Source organism: Sceloporus occidentalis, unplaced genomic scaffold (assembly GCF_023333645.1).
Source record: "Sceloporus occidentalis isolate IW3139 unplaced genomic scaffold, rSceOcc1.0.p SCAF_4, whole genome shotgun sequence".
NCBI lineage: Eukaryota > Metazoa > Chordata > Lepidosauria > Squamata > Phrynosomatidae > Sceloporus > Sceloporus occidentalis.
In genome coordinates, this window is record NW_028316984.1 from 107,119,859 (window position 1) to 107,141,735 (window position 21,877).

The 21,877-nt window shown below is 39.7% G+C and overlaps 2 protein-coding genes across 5 annotated transcripts in view; one reads left to right on the plus strand and one right to left on the minus strand.

Moving 5' to 3' along the window:
* The window catches only part of USP47 (ubiquitin specific peptidase 47), an 83,129-nt gene extending 73,214 nt beyond the window's left edge, over positions 1 to 9,915 (plus strand). For all 3 annotated transcript variants that reach the window (XM_089521186.1, XM_089521187.1, XM_089521188.1), the window contains 6 exons: positions 3,119 to 3,234; positions 3,386 to 3,504; positions 4,067 to 4,197; positions 6,071 to 6,118; positions 6,688 to 6,818; positions 8,422 to 9,915. In XM_089521186.1, the coding sequence (XP_089377312.1) occupies positions 3,119 to 3,234; positions 3,386 to 3,504; positions 4,067 to 4,197; positions 6,071 to 6,118; positions 6,688 to 6,818; positions 8,422 to 8,596 (720 nt within the window). In that variant the 3' untranslated portion in view covers positions 8,597 to 9,915. The remainder of the gene's footprint in view (positions 1 to 3,118; positions 3,235 to 3,385; positions 3,505 to 4,066; positions 4,198 to 6,070; positions 6,119 to 6,687; positions 6,819 to 8,421) is intronic.
* A 4,149-nt stretch (positions 9,916 to 14,064) lies between these two features.
* DKK3 (dickkopf Wnt signaling pathway inhibitor 3) overlaps positions 14,065 to 21,877 on the minus strand; it is a 48,471-nt gene continuing 40,658 nt past the window's right edge. For both annotated transcript variants that reach the window (XM_089521190.1, XM_089521189.1), the window contains 3 exons: positions 20,054 to 20,198; positions 18,107 to 18,263; positions 14,065 to 15,976 (listed from right to left, as the gene is read on the minus strand). In XM_089521190.1, the coding sequence (XP_089377316.1) occupies positions 15,754 to 15,976; positions 18,107 to 18,263; positions 20,054 to 20,198 (525 nt within the window). In that variant the 3' untranslated portion in view covers positions 14,065 to 15,753. The remainder of the gene's footprint in view (positions 15,977 to 18,106; positions 18,264 to 20,053; positions 20,199 to 21,877) is intronic.

Consider the following 21,877-nt stretch of genomic DNA (forward strand, 5'->3'; position numbering starts at 1 on the left):
ATCACATGGGCCAACCAGTCCAACCTCCTGCCATGCAGGAACTCTCAATCAAAGCATCCCCGACAGATGGCCATCCACCACACTCCGACAGCCCTTACTGTCAGGAAGTTCCCCCTAATATTGAGGTGGAATCTCTTTTCCTGTAGCCTGCATACATTGTTCCAGGTCCTGTTCTCTGGAGCAGCAGAAAACAAGCTTGTTCCCTCCTCAATATAACATCCCTTCAAATATTTAAACAGGGCCACTATATCACCTCTTAACCTACTCTTCTCCAAGCTAAACATCCCCAGCTCCCTAAGTCGTTCCTCATAGGACATGGTTTCCAGACCCTTCACCATTTTAGTCACCCTACTTTGGACACGCTCCAGTTTCTCAATGTCCTTTTAGAATTGTGGTGCCCATAACTGGACACAATATTCCAGGTGAGGCCCGACCAAAGCAGAATAGAGTGGAACTATTACTTCTCTTGATTTAGACACTATACTTTTATTGATGCAGCCTAAAATTGCATTGGCCTTGATAGCTGCCACATCACACTGTTGACTCGTGTTCAACTTTTGGTCTACTTGGACTCCCAAATCCCTTTCACAGGTGGTCTTGTTAGCCAGGTGTCCCCCATCCTATATCTGTGTATTTCATCTTTCCGCCCTAAGTGCAGTACCTTACATTTCTCTGTGATGGAATTCATTTTGTTAGCTTTGGCCCAGCTTTCTAGTCTATTCAGGTCATTTTGAATGTTGGTCCTGTCCTCTGGAGTATTAATTAGTCCTCCTAATTTGGTGTCATCTGCAAATTTGATAAGTATGCCCCTAATTATGTCCTCCCAAGTCATTGATAAAGATGTTGAACAGCACTGGGTCCAGGACAGAACTCTGTGGGACCCCACTGGTCACTTCTTTCCAGGATGAAAAGGAGCCATTGAGTTCAGCCAGTCAACCAATTACAAATCCATGTAACAGTTACCTTGTCTAGCCCACAGTTTACAAGCTTGTTTGCAAGAATATCATGGGAAACTTTGTCAAAGGCCTTACTGAAATCAAGATATACTATATCCACAGCATTCCCTTCATCTACCAAGCTGGTAATTTTATCAAAGAAAGAGATAAGATTTGTCTGGCATGACTTGTTTCTCTGAAACCTATGTTAACACTTTGTGATTATGGAATTGCCTTCTAAATGTTCACAGACTCTCTGTTTAATGATCTGCTCTAGAATCTTTCCTGGTATTGATGTCAGACTAACTGGACGATAATTGTTGGGATCCTCTTTTTCCCCTTTTTGAAGATGGGGACAATGTTTGCCCTCCTCCAGTCTGCTCAAAGTTCTCAAAGATTATTGCCAATGGCTCCGATATTACATTTACCAGTTATTTTAATATTCTTGGATATAGTTCATCTGGCACTGGAGACTTATATTCATTTAGAGTAACAAGGTATTCCTGTACTATCTCTTTACTTATTATGTGCTGAAATTCCCCTATTCTGTCCTCTGCTTCATTATCCTCAGGTTGAGCACCCTTTTCCTTTTCTGAGAACACAGAGACAAAGAAGATGTTGAGTAATTCTGCCTTTTCTCTCTTTTCTGTTAGCATTTTGCCATCTTCTCCATGCAGTGGCCCGAATGTTTCCTTCTTCCTTTTGCTGCAGACATATCCAAAAAAGCCCTTTTTATTGTTCTTAACCTCTCTAGCAAGCCTGAGTTCATTCTGCGCTTTAGCTTTTCTGACTTTACCCCTACACAGGCTAGCTATTTGTTTGAATTCCCCTTTGGTGATTTCCCCGTTTTTTATATTTCTTATACATGTTCCGTTTAAAACTTAGCTCAGTTGAAAGTTCCTTAGTTATCCATCCTGGTTTCTTGAGACACCTCCCATTTTTCTTCCTCACTGGAACTGTTTGAAATTGTGTCTTCAGTATCTCCCTTTTGAGATAATCCCATCCATCCTGAATTTCCTTCTCTTTTAGTACTCCTGACCATGGGATCACCCCCCAATATTTCTCTAAGTTTACTGAAATCAGCTCTCCTAAAGTCTAGAATGCGTGTCTGACTATGCCTGGCTTCTCCTTTCCATTGTATAAGAAACTCCAGGAGAACATGGTAACTTCCACCTAAGGATCCCACCACTTGCACCCCATTAACCAAGTCATCCCTGTTGGTTAGGATCAGATCTAAAATAGCTGACCCCCTTGTTGCCTCTTCCACCTTTTGGAAAATGAAATTGTCTTTGAGGCAAGTGAGGAATTTGCTAGACCTTGAGGATTTGGCTGAGTTTGAATTCCAGCAAATATCAGGATAGTTGAAGTCACCCATCACTACTTCATCTCTCCTTTCTGAGTGTGTAGTCATCTGTTCTAGAAAGGTGTCATCAAATTCCTCCATCTGACTGGGGGGGGGGTCTGTAATAAACTCCCACCATAACATCCTTGTTGTTTCCCTCCCCTTTAATTTTTATCTACATACTCCCCACCTTATGATTGTCTAATACTGTGGTGGTGAACCTATAGCACATGTGCACTCTCTGGCACGCAAAGCCATTTCTGAGAGCATGCAGAGAGAAAGGAGGGCAGAGGAAGAGTAGGAGCAGGTGCACGCCTGTTCCTCCTCTTCCCCCACCCTCCTGTGCCATTAGTTGCCGCCCGGGAGACTGCTAAAGGCACGAGAGGGCAAGGAGAAAAAGAGGAACTTTCCCCTCCCTTCCCTTGTCTTTACTTGTCTCTTGGAAGGAAGCTGAAGGCCCGGGAAGAAGCATGTTTCTCTTCTTCCCCCTGCCCACCCAGGTCTTCAGCTGCCTCTGGGGAAGTCCCGTCCCAGGAAGGCAGAAGTCCTGCCCCCCCCCCCGGAATTTCTGTCCCTCCCCCCCAGGAAGTCCTGCTCCCAGGCATATTTTCCAGTGTGAGAGTAGTTGTGTAGTAGCTGCCAGCAGCACAACTTCAGTGGAATGTATTCTTGCTGTACATTTCAGAAATTATAATATAATCCATTTTAATCCATTTTCCTGTGTCTCTGTAGAAGAAGAAAGTTAGAGATGCAGTAGCTTTTTCTAGTTGTGTACTGTGTGTGAAAGAGGAAAACTGTTATTTTGTTTTGAACAATTATTATTCAAAATTTGTTTTCACAGCCCTGCAAGTTTCTTTTAGATTCTGTTTTTGCTAAAGGAATGACCGTGCGACAGTCAAAAGAGGAATTACTTCCTCAACTCAGGGAACAATGTGGGCTAGATCTGACCATTGACAGGTAATGAACATTACAATGAAGTTCATGTCTTAGAAACTTAGAATCAATTCAAGGTGCTTGATCATTAGATATTAATATTACCAAGTAGTTATAATACCTAAATATATTACTTGTGAATACTTACTAATATTTTCTACATTTGTTCCTATAGATTCCGGTTAAGAAAGAAAACCTGGAAAAATCCAGGAACTGTGTTTCTGGATTACCATGTTTATGAAGAAGATATTAATATTTCAAGTAACTTGGAGGTTTTCCTAGAAGTACTTGATGGTAATAGTACTGCTCATTTAATGATTTATCATTGCCAGTATTTAATGATAGTAATTGTCAGAAATTATTATTATTATTATTAACCTTTATTTATAAAGCGCTGTAAATTTACACAGCGCTGTACATAAAATCTTTTAGTTAGATGGTTCCCTGCCCTCAGGCTTACAATCTAAGAAGACACGACACAAAGGAGAAGGGAGTGGTGGTGGGGAATGGGATCAGGTCCAGCAGTTCTTCTCCACCTCCGAGGCCTGGACCAAGGCAGATGGACTGGAGGAAGGGCTTGGCTTCTTAATGGAAATCTATTTAAATTATATTAAAAACTATGTAACAACTTTATCTAAAGTGAAGCAGTTTTTTAAGGAGCCCAATTTTATACACATGTACCATATTTAACATTAAATCCCCTAAATTTAATAATGCTTACTCCCAGCTAAGTGGACATAAAATTACAGCCTCAGTGGGACAATATACAGTTCTTATGTGTTAAAGTATAGTGGTAGTTCAGAAGGATGAGTATTCATTCTGCTAATTTTAACAGTACCTCTAAAATGTTTTGTAGGAGCAGAAAAAATGAAATCTATGTCACAACTTGCTGTTCTGTCAAGAAGATGGAGGCCATCAGAGATGAAGTTGGAACCTTTTCAGGAAATAGTTTTGGAGAGTAGTAGTGTTGATGAATTAAAAGAAAAGGTAATTAAATGTATGTTTACAGGCTTATCTGTTCCATTCTCTTGTGAAACTAAATCCAGACAAGACAAATTCTAATGGTGAGCTGTTGTGTAAAGGAAAGAGTTTTTTTTTAAATACATTAACATGTATCCCATCTGTCAACCCAAAAATGTTTCCAGAGCAGCTTTACAGTACTTAGTCTCTGCTTCCAAGTATAAAATCTAAAAGACACAAGACGTAAGGGATGAGAAGAAAAAGAAGGCAAGATTTGGTGGGTGAATTCCATTGGCCAGATGATTGGACATATACCTCAGATTTACACTATATTCTCTTATGGGCTGGTGTATTACTTGTTGACTGTGAGGGCGGAACAGATGGGCAGGAAAAGCAGCTCGAGCCTGCATTTTCTGGAAGCATTTCAAAAACCCCTGTATGCACCAGCCACTCCCAAGGCGGCCCAAATGCTCATGATGTGAAGCTGTGCCGCTGGGTAATAATTTTTCTGCCATTTCCCCACCATGAATGCACACCATTACATAAACACACCGCCAGCGACTACCTGCTGCCTAGATGTCATCCCATTGGATTGCCACCCCCTTTGATCTGCCACACAGTCACACCTGCAATCCTCCACCATTACGGGCATCAGAGCATCGGTGTGCCCAGTAAAACACTAGAAAAGCACAATTGTATAATCCCTTCACCTCATGCTTTCTCTTGGATTGTCTGATTTGTGTATGTTGTACTTTTATCCATTGGAGGTGTCACATTTTCACTTTTTTACATTGCCATTCAGCCCCGTCCTTTTCAAATGTGTGTCTGAAGTGGTGCATTTTGCTTTAGGATTAGGATGTATCACTCTTTCCTGTCGGGACATTTATATGCAGGGCTGAGGGTGTGCCTTTTCTGGGCTAAGTCCGAATAGGGGTTGGACTGGATGGCCCTTGTGGTCTCTTCCAACTCTATGATTCTATGATCGCAGGTTCTCTTTGCTCCAGTTTTTAGCCCTGGAGTGCAGCTTCAGTCCGGTTTCTGTCCACTTTGGAGGTGTGCATCATCTAAACGCCCCGCCTTCAAAGCAGTTTGAAACAGCTTTATTTGGCCCATCTGTTTTACCCCCTTGTTCCCTTTATTCTCTACTTTTAATTTCCTCTATTTTTAGCCTTTGCTTTCTGATCATGTGCTCTAATCTCCCACCCCTTCAGATCAGGAAAGATGGCTCCTCAGCTGCCCTTCTGGAAGCAGAAGGAGTCACTACTGAGAGCTGGATGGAAGCAGCATGTTGTGTTTCCTTCTTCTTCCATTCCCTCAGAGAAAGACACAGCAATTATTGATAAGCCGCCTCGATTGCATTTTGTAGAGAGGCTTGATATAAATACATTTTATTATTATTATTTATTATTATTATTATTATTATTATTATTATTATTATTATTATTATTATTATGATGAAATCATGCTTCCTCTTAAAGACTGGGCTTTCATTTTCCCAATTAATATTTTACCCAGTATTTACAACTTATATTCAGTATATGATAAAATGGGCATTGGTGAATTTTGTTTTTGCTTGTACTTTTTGAAAATGGAAAAAAGCTGTATAACAACAAAAGGATATAAGACGGAAGCTAAATGGAAAGCATAAGGCCTGACAGGAGTACATTATTAATCCTCTTAGTCCCTATTTCTGTATTTTTTAAGGGTATCTCTGTAAATTCTAGGAATGTGCTTTTTAAAAAATGAAAACTAGATTTGTACATAAATTGAAATGTCTCCTCTTATGTGGAAATTTATATATTATAAAATAAGACAAAGAAAAGTCAATTTGTTTGAAACTGTTTATCTTACATTTACCTACATCAGATAAATTGATTCTTGTATGTTGTTTTTTAAACAGCTGAGTGAAATTAGTGGAATCCCTTTGGAAAGTATTGAGTTTGCAAAGGTGAGTTGTTTTCTTAAAGTTACTGGTCTTTCTGCGAGTGAATTAAGTTCCACTCACAGGACACTCCACTGTAATGGGGGGGGGGGGGAGTGTTGCTATTCTGAACACCCACAGTATTAATATCTGTGAGTAGCTTAAAACTGACCCCATGTGCTTCTGCTTATGCCAAAGAGTTGATTTTTGAATTGCACAGTAGAGGACAGTAGGCTGAATTGAGTGTTCAGAGTAGGGGTGGGGAATCTATCACCCTCCAGGTTCTGATGAACTACCATTTCCATCATGACTCACCATAAGGAGAGGAGCTACAACCATGCTGTCATAAGCCTGACTATAAAACTTCCTTCATCTTGGCTGGTGGTGACGCATGATGAGAATGGGAGTTCGTCAGAACCTCCCCACCCTTGATTTACAGGGAGGGAGGAGAGTAAGTGAAAGTATGGTTTGAGATATGGTTTCACCTTGCTTGCATTTGAGCATCTGTAGTAGGATTGGGCCACATTTTACATTCTGTACATATGTGCATGTGCACATAGAGACATGTTTGTTAATGTACATTTTGTTCTTTCCAGGGCAGAGGAACATTTCCATGTGAGATCTCTGTTCTAGAAATCCATCAGGATTTGGACTGGAATCCTAAGGTTTCTACACTGAATGTATGGCCTCTCTATATTTGTGATGATGGAGCAGTGATATTTTATAGGTATATCAGTTTTTTAATGTTAAATTTCCATACTGTAAGTTTTTAGCTTGGCATTTCAGAGTGATGTTTAGGGCTGTCAGGAATGTGCTGTGGATATGGCCACTCTGATTAAATTTGGTATTCCACGTGGACTTGCTAACCCTGTTTGTTCCTAATCTTGTTTTAATAATGTTGATATCTATGGGCTAACACAATACCACCTTTTTAAAAGTACCTTAGAATGCATTCTGCCTATGGTTGGATTTGCAGCTAAGGAAGGCTGCAACTTAATTCCCTCCCTACTGCCATTCCCTTTTCCCTTGTGTGTCATGTCTTATTTAGAATGTAAGCCCTGAGACAGGGGACTGCCAGATTAATATTTTGTAAACTGCCCTGAGAACTTTTGTTCTTTGTGGCTGAAAAGCAGGGTATAACTACTCTAAAAGAGAAAGTTTCTGGAAACCAATGCCACTATTCAGGGAGTGTATAAACCTTGATTTTCCCTATTTCACTAGCTCAAAAACCATCATCTATATTCCACCCTTCTCCCAAGGCTGGGACACTCAGGGTCGCTTATAACATTAAAAACCACCATACAGTTAAAAAAATAGAAAAATAGTACATTAAAATAGAATTAAATTACTACAATAATTAAAACAAATTCAATGCTAAAATCAAGCTTAAAAGATTAAAATGCTCAAAATACATTAAAACACACATTGCAGTTGTGGAAATGTTACATATCTGTTTAACTGTGCCAGTTCCTATACTGCCAATAATGTGTGTTTTCCTCAGCTCTGCACTGTAGCATGTCCAATAATTATCTTAACTGAGCATTTGGCATCCAGGTTCTATAGGTTTAGAATGAGACAGTTCCTGTTAGAAACTCTGAACTGGATGCACATAGTTACTTCTTCCCTTGCTTGTCTCCCCAGCAGGCACTAGTCAGTAATTAGTTTGCTGGCAGACTCCTTTTGAACCTGTGGCTCGGGGGAAGATAAGTATCGGCACAGGGCCCCTTTTCAAAGTGCAGAGTGTCTTAGCAACAGCCTCCTTTCACCTTTCATCTGGCACTCTATAGCACTTGCGTGTTTCTGGATTTATCATTGGAGCTGCCAGTTCCAAGGTAACCACTTGAAAAGCAGCCTATACAGGGTGATTCAAAAAGAATGGTGCAAAACTGAGTAAAAACAGCTTTATTTTCACAATTTTTAAAAAATTCACCGTATATTATCCAGCTCTGGTACTGAATTATATAGGCCCCATATAGACTGCCAAAATAAAGCTGCTTCGGGTCACTTTGGAGGTATGCTGTTTAAATGATGCATGAGTCCTAAGAGTCTGGAAGCTGCGCCGAAGCTGTGTTCCAGTCCTTAGGACTGGATCGTGGCTTTGGCATGGCTTCTGAACTCTTAGGATGCATGCAACATCTAAACGGCATACCTCCAAAGTGAGCTGAAGCAGCTTTATTTTGGCCTGTCTGTATGGGGCCATAGTTATGCATCCCAGGTTATATAGAAGGAACATGTTCTTAAAACTCTGGCTCTCTTCTCATTATGAGGCAGGATAAAAATATGGTACTATTTTGGAGCTGATTTTTTTGTTTTGTTTTTTGTTTACCCAGAGATAAAACTGAAGAAGTGGTGGAACTGACAGAAGAACAAAGAAATGAGCTAATGAAAAAAGAAAGTAGCAGACTTCAGAAAACTGGACACCGTGTGACCTACTCCCCTCGTAAAGAAAAAGCACTAAAGATATATCTGGACGGAGCGCCAAATAAAGATTTGACTCAAGACTGATATTTATTTCAGCATTTTCTCTGGGGAACTATTTTTGTTAAGTGTGAGAGAGGTACACTACTACTGTGTAGTGCCATTATGGCAGGACATTAGGTGTAAAGAGAAGACACCAGCACTGATTGGTAAAACTGCAGCCCAATCAAGTTCAGTGCCCAGTCAGGTCACTGTTTGACTCGGAATCATGTTGTGCACTATAGTCAATGTACTGTAAAGAGAAAAGGGATGTGCAAATAAAAAAAGACAAATACAAAAACGGGGTGGGGAGGGTAATAAGCAAAAATCGAGGACAGTGTGCACACAGCAGTAGCTAGTAAACTAGCCTCAAACAGGATATTCATAGCTTGATAATAAAAGCTGTGCAAAGGCCATGAATGAATCTTTTGTTTGTTTCACTAATACACACATTACCTCATGGAAGATTTCTGAAGTAAATGTGATGGTGGCTTTTTAAAAGCATGGGAATGGAAATTGACTGAACAGGTGATGACATTGATGGAACCCAGCCCCTGAAAAGTTAAAAAAATTAGCTGAATCTTAGGGGATTTCTCTTCCACAAAGCAAGATATCTGAAGGGGGAGAGTATTTTTTAGCAAAACTTATACCAGCAGTTGGTGTTTCATTTTGCAGAAGTGTTGTAACTGATTTTTATTTAGGTTATGAGTACAGGCAACTTCTTCCCTGTTCATTCAGTGTGTAAATACAACTCTGCCCTCCTGAATTAGCAGAACTTCATCAGCTTACAATGTTGTTTTCACATATCAATATTCACTGTGTACATTTAAAAGTATAGCTGCCTATTTAAATTTGTATTCATTTTGTTTGACAATGCTGGGTACTTATATTTGTAATTTTCCCTTGTTAATGAGTTTTTGGGGTTTTTTGTTTTTGTTTGGGTCAGCTACTTATTTTTGTACATTTTGTCTTGAGGCTCTTGCAAATTTGCATTTTGGAGTACCATTGCAAGTCATACATTATTTTTCCTGGAGTTGATTCATAGCTTTTATATGTAGGTGTTTTTTTTAAGTTGGACATCTTTGAACATCTCCCAGTAAACTCTGGTAGTTCAGAATGTGGTACAGACTGATGCAGTAAACATGATTTCATTGCAAAACTTAGACAAGTAAGATTTTGCTTTGCTACATTATAAGATCAATTATAAATAATTCTATAGAGGATTCAATCTCATTTTTGTTTTGGTTTTGAACATACCGTCTAATTTATATCAATCAGTTAACGGTTTTGGTAAACTTTATCCATGCCAGATGTTTACAACAATGAACATGCCAATAAAATATTTGTTCATTCTGTTGTTATTTTAACCATACCTCTGGATTTCTTTTAACACTAAAAATAATGGTTTTGTTTAACAAAAAAGATGGCTTTCAGATGAAATTATTTTCTCTAGTGTTCGTGGTGTGTGTGTGTGTGTTTGTAGGTGATTTGAAAACAAACAGCACTTCTAGTAAGTTTGTTCTGGTTCCCAAAAGGATGCAATTAATCACTTAAAATATATACTTCACTTAAAATATATACTATGAGAGTGTTTAACAAGCGTTTTTATATGAATTAGCAGAACATTTCAGCTTCTAAATTCTTGCTGTTATTTGTTCAAAATAACAGCAATCAGTATCCATGATATTATCCTCTAGATTAAGACCATGTGGTGCTAAGATCTTGAGTCTGTGGATCCAGAAATTCTATTTATCCAAAGTGCTTGAATAAAATGGCACTTCAGTTTGAAACAAAGGCAAATCAGGGAGGTTGTGATCTTCCAGGTTAAAATATTTATCCACTGGTTGTTCAAGCTGCCTGGTCAAAACTCCAGACTTGTGATTCCTGAAATATGCACACAAATATGTGATGTTTTCTCCCAGGGACTGTATGCATGTATTCAGTTATATAGGTTGCAAGACCAGCAGGTGATACATTGGCCCGATACAGACAGGCAGAAAGGAGCGCTGAGATGCTGCCCCTTTCTGCCCCACATGGAGGCTGAAGCAACCAAACGCTGCAGCCTACGAAAGCCCTAAAAAGAACCCTCTCCTGGCTCCTCTGGGAGCCCTAAAAAGAACCTGCTCCTTTTTAGGGCACGCGCATGTCACCATTTCCACCCATTTGCGCAGCGATGATGTCCCCGTGGCACCATGCCGTTTGGAGGTGGTGCTGTGCATACGTCATCATGAAGGCCCCCGTGTGGATGGAGGCGAGCCATGATGACGCCAGGGGTGCGGAGTAGGGCTCAGGGGTGTGCAGACGCTCCGCACTCCCAAGCCCTAAAATCGGCCCCGTGACGGTGCTTTTTGCCCATCTGTATCGGGCCTTTATTTAATATAGTAAGCCCTGCCAGTTACTACACAGTGCACCTAAAAGTGACTATTTTCTTGAGTGTATACCAGTGATACAGTGCTTGGAATCACAAGAGTGTCAGCCAGGATTGTTCTGGACAGTTTTTACCAGCAATTGCCAATAGCAATAGCAGCTTCATTTATATACTGCTTCATACCACACTAAGCAATCTCTAAGTGATTTACAACTGTAAGCTAATTGTCTCCAACAAGCTCATTTTAGCGACCTCGGAAGGATGCAAGCCTGAGTCAACCCTGATCCCCTGGCTGGGATTGAATAATCATTGATGATCTGCACACAGCTGTAGAAAAATGTAAAATGCAGATTTGTGCTGCTGCTTATATGTTCATCATGTTTTGTGTTCATGGCTTCCAAGGAGAACCAGGTCAAACTTGGCAAATGTCAGTCACTTTCCCTTTATTGGCTTGAAGAGTCCAAGCAAATGCAAAATTTAAAGTGATTTTAGCACCATGTTTTGTTGGGGACGGGGGGTAAGCCACCCTTTTTCTGCTATGCAAGTAATTAGAACACTAGGTTGTTAAGCGTTATTACCTCAGAATCTAAGAGTAATGAATTGAGTTGGGTCAAGTATTGAGTTTTCTTTGGTAGTAAATGTTAGCAACATTGTTACTATGTGAAGGAGTAGATTACTCCAGTGCAAACATTTACAGCTGCATTCATGTGTAGCCTCATGAATGCTGCTCTCATCTGATGAATTACTTTTGCTGTTTTCCCATATTTTTATTTATTTACTTTATATCCTTTCTCTTAGCATGGGAGCCATGGCAGTTCATAAAGGAAACTGATATTAGAAGTTTGTATTAAACTGTTCAATGTCAACAAAATGTTGACCTTATCAAGATGGATAGGAGCACATCTATTGCAATTCCTCTTAGTTGCTCCTCCAAATTGTCTTCTATCATTATGATGTTCCATGTGTCTTTTGTTACCTAATCAATAATACACTTAGAATAACAATCTAGTCCCTTTGATAGGAATGACAAAAAGAACATTTTGATCTTTTTTAAATATCAGAAGAGCAAAGGGATGTCATTAATGTTGTTATTGTCAACAGCCTTGGAGTTGACTGACTCATGGAGACCCCATGAATGAGACGCCTCTAAATCTCTCTCAACTGCTCTGTTTAATTCCTGCAGGGTCAGGGCCGTGATCTCCTTGATCGAGTCTAGCCATCTGGTTTGTGGTCTTCCTCTCTTTCTACCATCCTCCACCTTTCCTAACATTATCACTTTTTCTAGTGAGTCTTGTCTTCTCATGATGTGGCTGAAGTATAACAGCCTCAGTTTAGTCATTGTGGCTTCTGGAAAGTTCGTTTGATCTATTCTAAGATCCTTTTTATTCTTTTTCTTTTTGGCTGTCCGTGGTACCTTAGCACATTAGCACATCTCAAATAAATTGATTGTCTTACCATTAGTTTTCTACACTGTCCAGCTCTTATACATGGTGATGAGAAATACGATGGCTTGGATGATCCTCACTTTGGTGCAGTTCATTTACACTTCAGTATCTTATCTAGTTCTTTTGTAACTGCCATTCTCAATCCTAGTCTTTTGAGTTCTTGACTCCAATCACCCTTCTGATCAGTGTTAGAGCCAAAGAGTAGGAAATCCTTAACGATTTCATATTCCTCATCTAAACCAAATTTCTTTAACTCCTCTGGGGTTTTGTTTTCTTATTGTTCAACAGTAAGACTGCCTTAGCGGTTTCCTCTCTAACTTTCTGTGGTAATTATTTCAAGTCTTTGATGTTTTCTGTGAGTAGAATTATATTGTCTGCATATCTTAGATTGTTAATGTTCCTTCCTCCGATCTTCACTCTCCATTCTTCCATGTCACAACCTGCTCTGCATATAGTATTTTTTGCATACAAGTTGAACCCTATAAAACATACATAGGCTAAGTGGCTGCTTAATGCTGCTGGCTTGGGTACCAACGCAGCCAACCTATACTCTGGCCAAGGCCATCTCATGTGTGCGTTAAAAGACAAGTTCTGGCATAAAGTATTGAGCCTAATTGCCATGGCCCTTAATACGGAGTTTCAGCTATTTTCCACTGGCTATTCACCATTCTTAGCATTAGCACGTGAGAGTGCAAGAATTCTGCTATTTCCAAAGGTAAGCACTATTGAAAACACTCTGTTTAAAACTGGTTATCCAACATTCAGATTAGCATTTCTCAGTTTTGGGATGTTCTTTGCTAAAAAATAAAGTATTCCTATAATATTTAATGTTCAAATAAATATCAAACTAGAATGAGTAAGGAGGAAAAATTGGATTACATGATGGCCTCTAGCATGACCTGGAATTTCTGATTGTATTCGTTTTTTGAGAAATGAGGCACATTTCCCTATTTGAATATCTCTGGAAACGAGTTCCCTGGTGTTCAATTTTATACAGGATGTCCCATATTTGAGGACTTGGAATCCAGACCCAGATTGGACACACAGCCATTGCGAGATAAAAGGTCATGCTGCTGCTGGGCCAGCCTTAGCAGCTATGGAGGATCACCTCACCCACTGTATTCCCTACAAATGGAAGGCTGAAAAGCACAGCTATGTCTCTCCAGTCACTGACTACTCAGTCAAGAGTAAATTCTGCAGAAAGAGCAGCCTTATTTGCTAGCAGGTGAGAGTGCTCCTCCTTCCCTCAGTTCTCAAGAGCAGCCCTTCCCAGCTGTTGTTACTCACTGAGGGACCAGCCTTTACTGCTTCCTGTATGTATGGCGAGGACTTGCACTCCCCCACCATGATGTAAGCTCTTACCTACAGTAAGAGAATGCCTGTAAACATAGTAATTATCCTTTCTTGGAATGATGGACCTTTGATAACAGCCCTAGGATTTTGGTTTTACAGGTTTTGATAAGTAGGAAAGATATACGGGATTGAGAACCACTAAGCAAGAGGAGTGGTTGCCACCATCACTTTTTAACCCTAAAATTCTCTCCCACACAGAAGGATCAGAGAGAGCAGTTTCTTTTCCCTCCTGCTAAAAGAAATGCCATGCTGCCACCTGCATTTCCCAAACGGCAGAAACATCCAAGTTACTCTACCCCCAAGTTCACCTGAAGATTCTATTTAAAAACAACACAATTCTGGTATTTATTGCAAGTCCACAGATTATATTTTAAGGAAAAAGAATACATAATTAAAAAACATGGTCCAGTTTTTTAAAAAATCAAGATTCTTCCTCTGAGAATTTTTTTAAAGAAGAGCAAACAATATATACAGAAAATGAAGACCTCAAACCATCACCAATAATCTTAAATAGACTTAAATTAATCTTTTGATTAACAAGCTTAAAACTCAGGAATTTGGCTGGAATCCAGTATTAGCTTATATCTAAGTAGTTAACTAAGAGCTGAAACAGGTAGCCAGGTAAAACTGGCTTCTACCAGGTTTGGGGGCAAGGCGTTTAGACATGCCATGCCTCAAGTTGTCTAGAAGCTGCACCAGTGATTACACGTCAGCTGGCTTCCAGGCAACTTGAGGACGTGCCATTCAGATGCCACTTGTCCCAGAGCCGGCAAAAAGCTGGCTCTAGAGGTGAAAGGGTGCTTTTCCCCCCGCTCCTATCTGAGGCGGTAGCTGGCTGGATTGGGGCTGAGGCGTGTGGTTGCCACAGCCTCAATCTGGTAGGGGCTGTCTGTTTCGTCCCTAAGTAACCTCTGGCCTGAACCCCAAAAATATGTGAAAACATAATTCAACCATATTCTGACTGATGACAGAATAACCCTCCTCTCCATGCAGCTAATGCCCAGTAAAGTAGATTGGGGAACAAGTGATGTATTTAAGTCTTTTACTCCCAAGTCTCAAGTTTCTGCAAGATACCTTTAAGTCAAGTCTCAAGTCTGGGAGCTAACTTTAACAGAAAAAGGAGGTGCTGGTGGTATGTGTTGAAAGGGGGGGGGGATAGCATTTCAAGAATGAGAAAAGCAAAATGTGCAGAAAGTTAGGGAAACAAAATATTATTGGGGAATAGCAAATGTGTTAGGCAACAGGCTTAAGCAGAAGGACTTTTCTAAAGCTTTTCAAAATCTTTAGAAGGCCCCTCTGATGTGTAATGGGGACAAGCTCCTAAGTAGACTTCAACCCCCACCTTAAGCCCACCGCCTAATGCGTTTGCTGTTTCTGGAGCAGGTTAGACCAAGTCTTGAGTCAAGAAAAGTCAGTGCATCATTTATTGCTGACTCGAGTCAGAGTATGTAGACTCAAGTCTACATCACTAAACAATATTGTCAAAATCATGACTACATAGTTATGAATGCAAAACAATTACAGTTGAGTTAACTATTTTACATTCACAATCACTACTTAGTCACAATTTTGATACTATTGTCATGAGAGTAACTTGACTGTAACCTTACTGGACATAGCTGAAAGGAAGAAGGGGGGCCATTCTGATAATCACAGCACCACTGAATGATGCCTTTGTCAGGTTTTGGGGAGAATGGGTGAGAAGAAGTTACTTAGATACAAGCTGATACAGGATTTTGGCATTTGCTGTAAAGAATATAAATGCAAATATTGGATGCTTCCATGCAAAATGCAGTTTGAGCTGTGCAAAAAAAAAAAAAAATAAAAAATAAAAAATAAAAAATAAAAACCAAACAAACATCCGATCATGCAGGACAGAGGATGAAAACTATGTAAAATATATTATCAATTATTGCACTTCTATCCAGCACAGAAAAAAGGTGGTGTGCATATGGATATGGTTTGTTTAAGGATCTGAAACAATAAGCCATCTTGATGGTTAAAGCTGTGCAAATGACCAATTAATTTGCTTAACTAATTTACATTTCATCTCCAAAAAGCAGATCACTAGCTATATCCAGTTCTTCTGAGTCAGTTGTTTGTTCCTCCAAACCTTTCTGCACCATCAGTCTCTCTTCATAATCACCAGGAATGTCTTCTGTTACAAAATCCAGAAGTGATATTTCATCTTCTACCAAAGGCTTCTCATCCTCAATCTGGGTCTTGTTAAAGGATAGTTCACAAAGAGAATCACTGCTCTGACTGTGGGGAAAAGCACAAGTCCCAGTTATTAGTATCACCAACTCAGATTTTCTATCCAATCAGCTGTATGGGCATGGGTACAAAGATGCATATTAGGAGTAAGAACTCAGTTTAACTAATAAGGGCACAACTCTAAAAGTAACTAAAGTTAGTCAGAAAACCAAAGGTAGTGAGCCTGTCCCTCATTCAGTTACAATTGTAGTTGGTGGAGGAATCAGCATACATGAAACCACTGGGAGAGGTTATCTAGCATTTGGGAATTCCCCAGTATGCAAATGATAGCCAGCTCTTCCTCTAAGTCTTACTCCAAAGAAGCTGTTTTAGTACTAAATTGGTATAATAGACTAGATGAGAGCAAATACATTGAAGCTTAATCCAAGCAAGACAGATGTGTTCCTGGTCAGTTGGATTGCAGACCAGGGAATAGGGCCTCTGCTGGATCTGGAGCAAAAGCCCAGATGCCCAGGTTTCAGGAGTGTGTTTGTACAGATAAAACTAGGTCACTAGCTGTGCCTGTTCCTCGATTTGTCAGATCTGGTGACACTTGCCTTGACTACATTCTGGTTGAATTATTGTAATGAACTCTATGGGAGTCTACCTTTGTTAACTGCTCAAAAACTTCAGTGAGTCCAAACACTGGCGAGGCCAGTGCCTGGGGCTGGTTACAGGGATCATATAACTCCCCTAGTGGCTGCTGGTCAGTTTCCAGGCAGAATTCAAAGTGCTGGTTATGACTTTTAAAACACCTACATGGGATGACCTGGGTCCAGACTATTTGAATGGTCCGGTACAGATAAGCCATTAGTGGCAATATTAGGGCTTGATGGTGTTCAGCATCCATATGCACCAAAGCCCTAATATTGCTGGGCTTACATCACAAGGCTGTAGCCCCGGCCACATGAGGCACAGCCTCATGATGTATGGGCGCCCGAATACCCATACACCTCTGGGCATAAGAGGTATCATAAGGGCTGCCACTTAGAGCGGCTCCTTTTGGAGAGCGTGTCTGTGCTGCAGCATGTGGATGCTGCAGCACAGACATGGGGCTTCTAGCCACCCATCTGTCAAGCCCCTACATTTCCCTTTAAAAGCCTGCTCAACTCTTTAAATTTTGGGGGGCTTCCTCTCAGTCCCTCCACCATCACAGGCATGTTTGAGTCTTCTTGACAGCTGCTCCCAGGTTGTAGAACTTCCTCCCTTGGTAGATTCTGCTGTCCTCCTTTCAGCTTACTTTCCATCAAGAGGAATACACACACACACACACACACACACACCCCTTAATTCATGCAGTAGAAAGGACTTTTAATAGCATGTGGTTTTAACTTTTTATTATATTTTAAATGTTTTAAACTCTTAACTTTTTGTTTTAACATAATGTTGGTTGATTTTTAAAAAACCTTTGTACTAACAATTTTTAAGCTGTACTTTGTTTTAATTAGTTGTAAGTGGCCTCTACATACATACATAGGGAGAGAGAGAGAGAGAGAGAATAAATATTTTTACTTTTGTTATAGGGAAAAGGAACTTTTGGAACCCTTGCCAACTCAGTTCTATCTATTTTGGAGCTGAGACCCAAGTTTAATCATGAAATTGATTTTATGTTTATATATACCTTACAGACACTACCTGACAGTAATTCTCTACACAATATTTTTAATAATTTTGTGCATGAAACATAGTTTTTGTACACTGAACCACCAGAAAGCAAAGGTGTGACTATCTCAGCCACTCATGTGAACAATTTTTGGAATATTTCAGAAATCCAGATAAGGGAGACTCAACCTGTATATATCTTTGTTAGTGAACTGTGTCAGTACAATTCACAAACAAATTGCCCCTAGTTCATACACATTTTGGGGCCCTTCCACACTACACAGTTATAGCACTATGATTCCATTTTAACTTCTATGACAACATCCTATGGAATCTATGGTTTAGGGAGGGGTATTTAGAATTCTCAGCCAGATTGCCCACTTGAGTCATCAAACAACAAAACACAGGATTCCACAGGATGTAGCCAAGTAGTTAAAATAGAATCATATTGCTAAAATTGTATAGTGTTAAAGGACCAGTTAGGTCAGCACTTCTGGTCAGACAAATAGGCTGGTGCTGCTTTTTCTCAAGACTTACCTCTGTATCTGACAGACAAATCCATGTGCACACGGACAGCGATCAAGGGCACCATCTGGCTCTAACTCCCATGTAATAAGGTTGAGAAGCCTGTTTGAAGGGTCATAGCAAGGCTCTCTCTCTCCAGGTAATGGTGTGCACACAGGGAACAGAAGATCTGTAAGCAAATATGAGAGATTTCCATTATGCTTCTGATCAGGAGCCCTGGCAGCACAGTGATTAAATGCCTGTACTGCAGCCACAAGGCTATGAGTTTGATCCCAGGAGCTCCAAAGTCCACTCAGCCTTGCATCCTTCCATAGGTCGCTAAAATGAATACCCAGCTTGTTGGGGGCAATAAGCTTACACATTGTAAACCACTTAGGGAGTGCTCAGTTCACTGATAAGTGGTATAGAAATGTACTTGCTATTGCTATTGATCTCTTCCATTTCAAATGTAGACTGCATGGGGAGGATATATAGATGTATAATACTTAAACTCTAAGGTAAAACCATGGTTTCAAACTAATGGCTGTCTTTTTCTGCAAAATCTAACTACAGCCTTTTAAAAAGTTCTCAGCATTCACTTTTGTTGCAATTGACACATGGGTTCAAACTAATGATAGAAATGGTAACACAAGTGTAACTGGTCATGTGTGCACTTCTTAATGTTATTCATCTACCTTTCTCCTGTTAAAATTGGCCTTTAATGCTACCCTCCGTTCAATAAGTCACCAAACTAGGAGGTACCCAAAGTACAGTTAGGACAAGAATAGGAACAAAGGGCTGGTGGGCTCCATTCTGCAACAACTAATAAAACAATGTTGTTGTATCCTTTCAAAATTACTGTAAGCCACACTGATTCTCATTTTGGGAGAAAGGCAGGATATAAATCCAATAAATAAAATTCTACAAGTTCAACCCTCCTACAGCACTTCCTGCTCAAGGTACAGGCAAGAAGGGGGACAGATGATGTCTACAAAGATTTACAGAAAACTCAAGCCACTTTCTCTCAACACTGTCATCAACTATGACAATGCAAGGTGCTTTACAGTCACTGTCTTGCTTCTTTTTCACAAGAATAGCATAATTCCCATTTTACAGATGGCCAAGAGGGTAAGAAACAGAGGGAGCTCCTAATTCCAAGGCATCATATTTTAATAGCTTGTATATGAAATCACTTTTGTTGACAAGTTTATTTCTTTTTGGGTGTCCATACAAGGAATTGTGTCAAACAATTTAATTCTTTTCAACACTGAGCTGTCCTCTGAACATAGGATATGAACTCAGTGTTAAAACAGACCACAGCAACTCAAATAGCATATCTTCCAAGTACAAAGTAGTTTCTGACAAAAAAAAATCGCAGAAGAATTACCAAGAAGTAAAATACAGTCATCCCTCCATATTTGCGGCTTTGATATTTGCAGATTTGATCATTCACGGATTTCATTAATATGTTCTCTCTAGGACTGTCTAGGTCCTCCAGTGCAACTCTGTGGTCAAGTTTAACTAAAAGTTGCACTGAAAGACTATTTGTAGCTACTCCAGTGCCATTTTATGGTCAGTGTATGTTGGACATTGACCACAGAGTTGCACTGGAGGACCTAGAGATTCCTAGAGAGGTGTCCTCTCAGGGAAAAACATGGTGTTTTCATTATTTACATTTTTTCCATATTCACGGGAGTCTTGTTCCCCTAACTCTAATGAATATGGAGGGACAACTGTATTCTCTTTTGACCGTATGATGCTCAATTGTCAAGTGCAATACTTTCTTATTTTCTCAAATTTTATCCCATGTATATACCATGTGTATTCTATGGCCAGTGTAATATTCTTTAGTACCAGCCACTTTACAGACACAGTTTAGCTGACGTGGTTAAAATATGAACTCACACTTTAATGACTTGGTGGGGTACTCTCATAAATGGCAATGAAATTAAACAACAGAAGTATGGCAATGTCACCAACCTTTTGAAAATGCACAACACATTCCAGGACTGCAGTCATGCTGGTTTTCACAAATGGTTCCATTTTCTCCTCTGGAGGCAGCTTTCATGCACTCACCCCAGACACAGAGCTGGCGTCCACAACACTCCACATCTCGAGAACAACGCTTGGGGGGTGGGGGTAGGGAGAGAGAAAAATAAACATGAATAATTAAAGCTTAAACATCAAGAGACAGTGATCATTGTCAAGACAATCATGAGAACTCAGTGACAGTAAAGTTATGGTTACAGTGAAAAAAAAACTTCACAGAACTGCATTAAACAATATTGTTTTTAAATACAGAATATATTGTTTTTAAATTGTAATTTTAGATAATTTGTTATTGAAATATTGTTGTAATCCCATTTCGATCCGTCGGGAGAGGCGGGAAAATAGAAATAAAACTTATTATTATTAATAACAATAATCCTATAATGCTTTCACTATGAAACCACACCCACCACTGTTTCAGTAATTATATAACATCTTAAAATGAAATCATGGCAGTCTGCCTAGCAAGCACACCCCCACAAATGATTTGATTACAGCAGGTTAAAGAAACAATGAGGTGACCTGTCTTTATGTAGACTAGGTTCAGAAAAGTATCATTGCTGCAGTACACAAATAGCAATAATCAATCTGCATGCATGTGTGCATGCATGCAATCTCTCACACAGGGACATGCATGGAAATACACACCCCATCCATGTAAAATATCCTTTAAAGTACAGTATTGAGAAGGATCCCTATCCTGTGGGTCTTACAAGCTAGAACAGAAGTAGGCAACTTGTGACTCTCCCAATATTATTGGAATTCAGCTCCTATCAGTACTGGCCAGCATAGCCAATGGTAAAGGATAATGGGAGGTGAAGACTTAGAAGACAACAGAAGACACCAAAAGAAATGGAGAGCCACTGGAATAATATGTTATTTAACTGGTTACATGGAGTGAAGATAATCTTGTAGAAAGGCGTGGAGTTTGGATGGCTGTATCAAAGACTTCAATGAAAACATATTTTTGAAGAAGGGTTTCAGGTAAGTAAAGAAAGCAGGAAAAACGAAGACAGTTCCATGCACACAGAGGGGAAATTTATTTTTCTCCTATTACAATTTAGGTTTGATACTACAGTATTATGAAAATTTCCTTGCAGAACATTCCTCCCTAGATAGTCTGATGGAAGCTCTGAAGAATCTCAAGCTCTGCTGGACTGGCTGAGAAAGAAAATATTTGGCCAAAATTTTGTAGGTGCACACCAGTGCTAGCATATGCTAGCATGGGTGACAGCAGCAGAAGGGAAAAAAGCAGCAGGTACAGTGGCTTGCTCTTAGAAGTAAAGGGGTCAGGCAAGGATGCATTCTATCACCTTACCTGTTTGTCATGTATGCAGAAACTATCATACGAAGAGCAGGCTTAGAGGCAGGAGGAGTGAAGATCAGAGGAAGAAACATTAACAACCTAAGATACACAGATGACATCATACTACAAGCAGAAAACAACAAAGACTGGAACAATTACTAAAGAAAATCAAAGAAGAAAGTGCTAAGGTAGGCTTAATGCTGAATAGTAAGAAAACAAAAATAATGACCACGGAAGAACTACATGAATTCATCTAGATAACAATAAAATAGAAATAATGAAAGAATTCCCATATCTTGGATTAACCATTGATCACAGTGGAGACTGGAGTCAAGAGATCAGAAGAAGTCGAGGAATAGGAAGTACAGTGATGAAAGAACTAGACAAGTTTGTAAAGTGCAAAGACATAACACCGAATACTATAGTTAGGATCATCCAAACCATTGTAT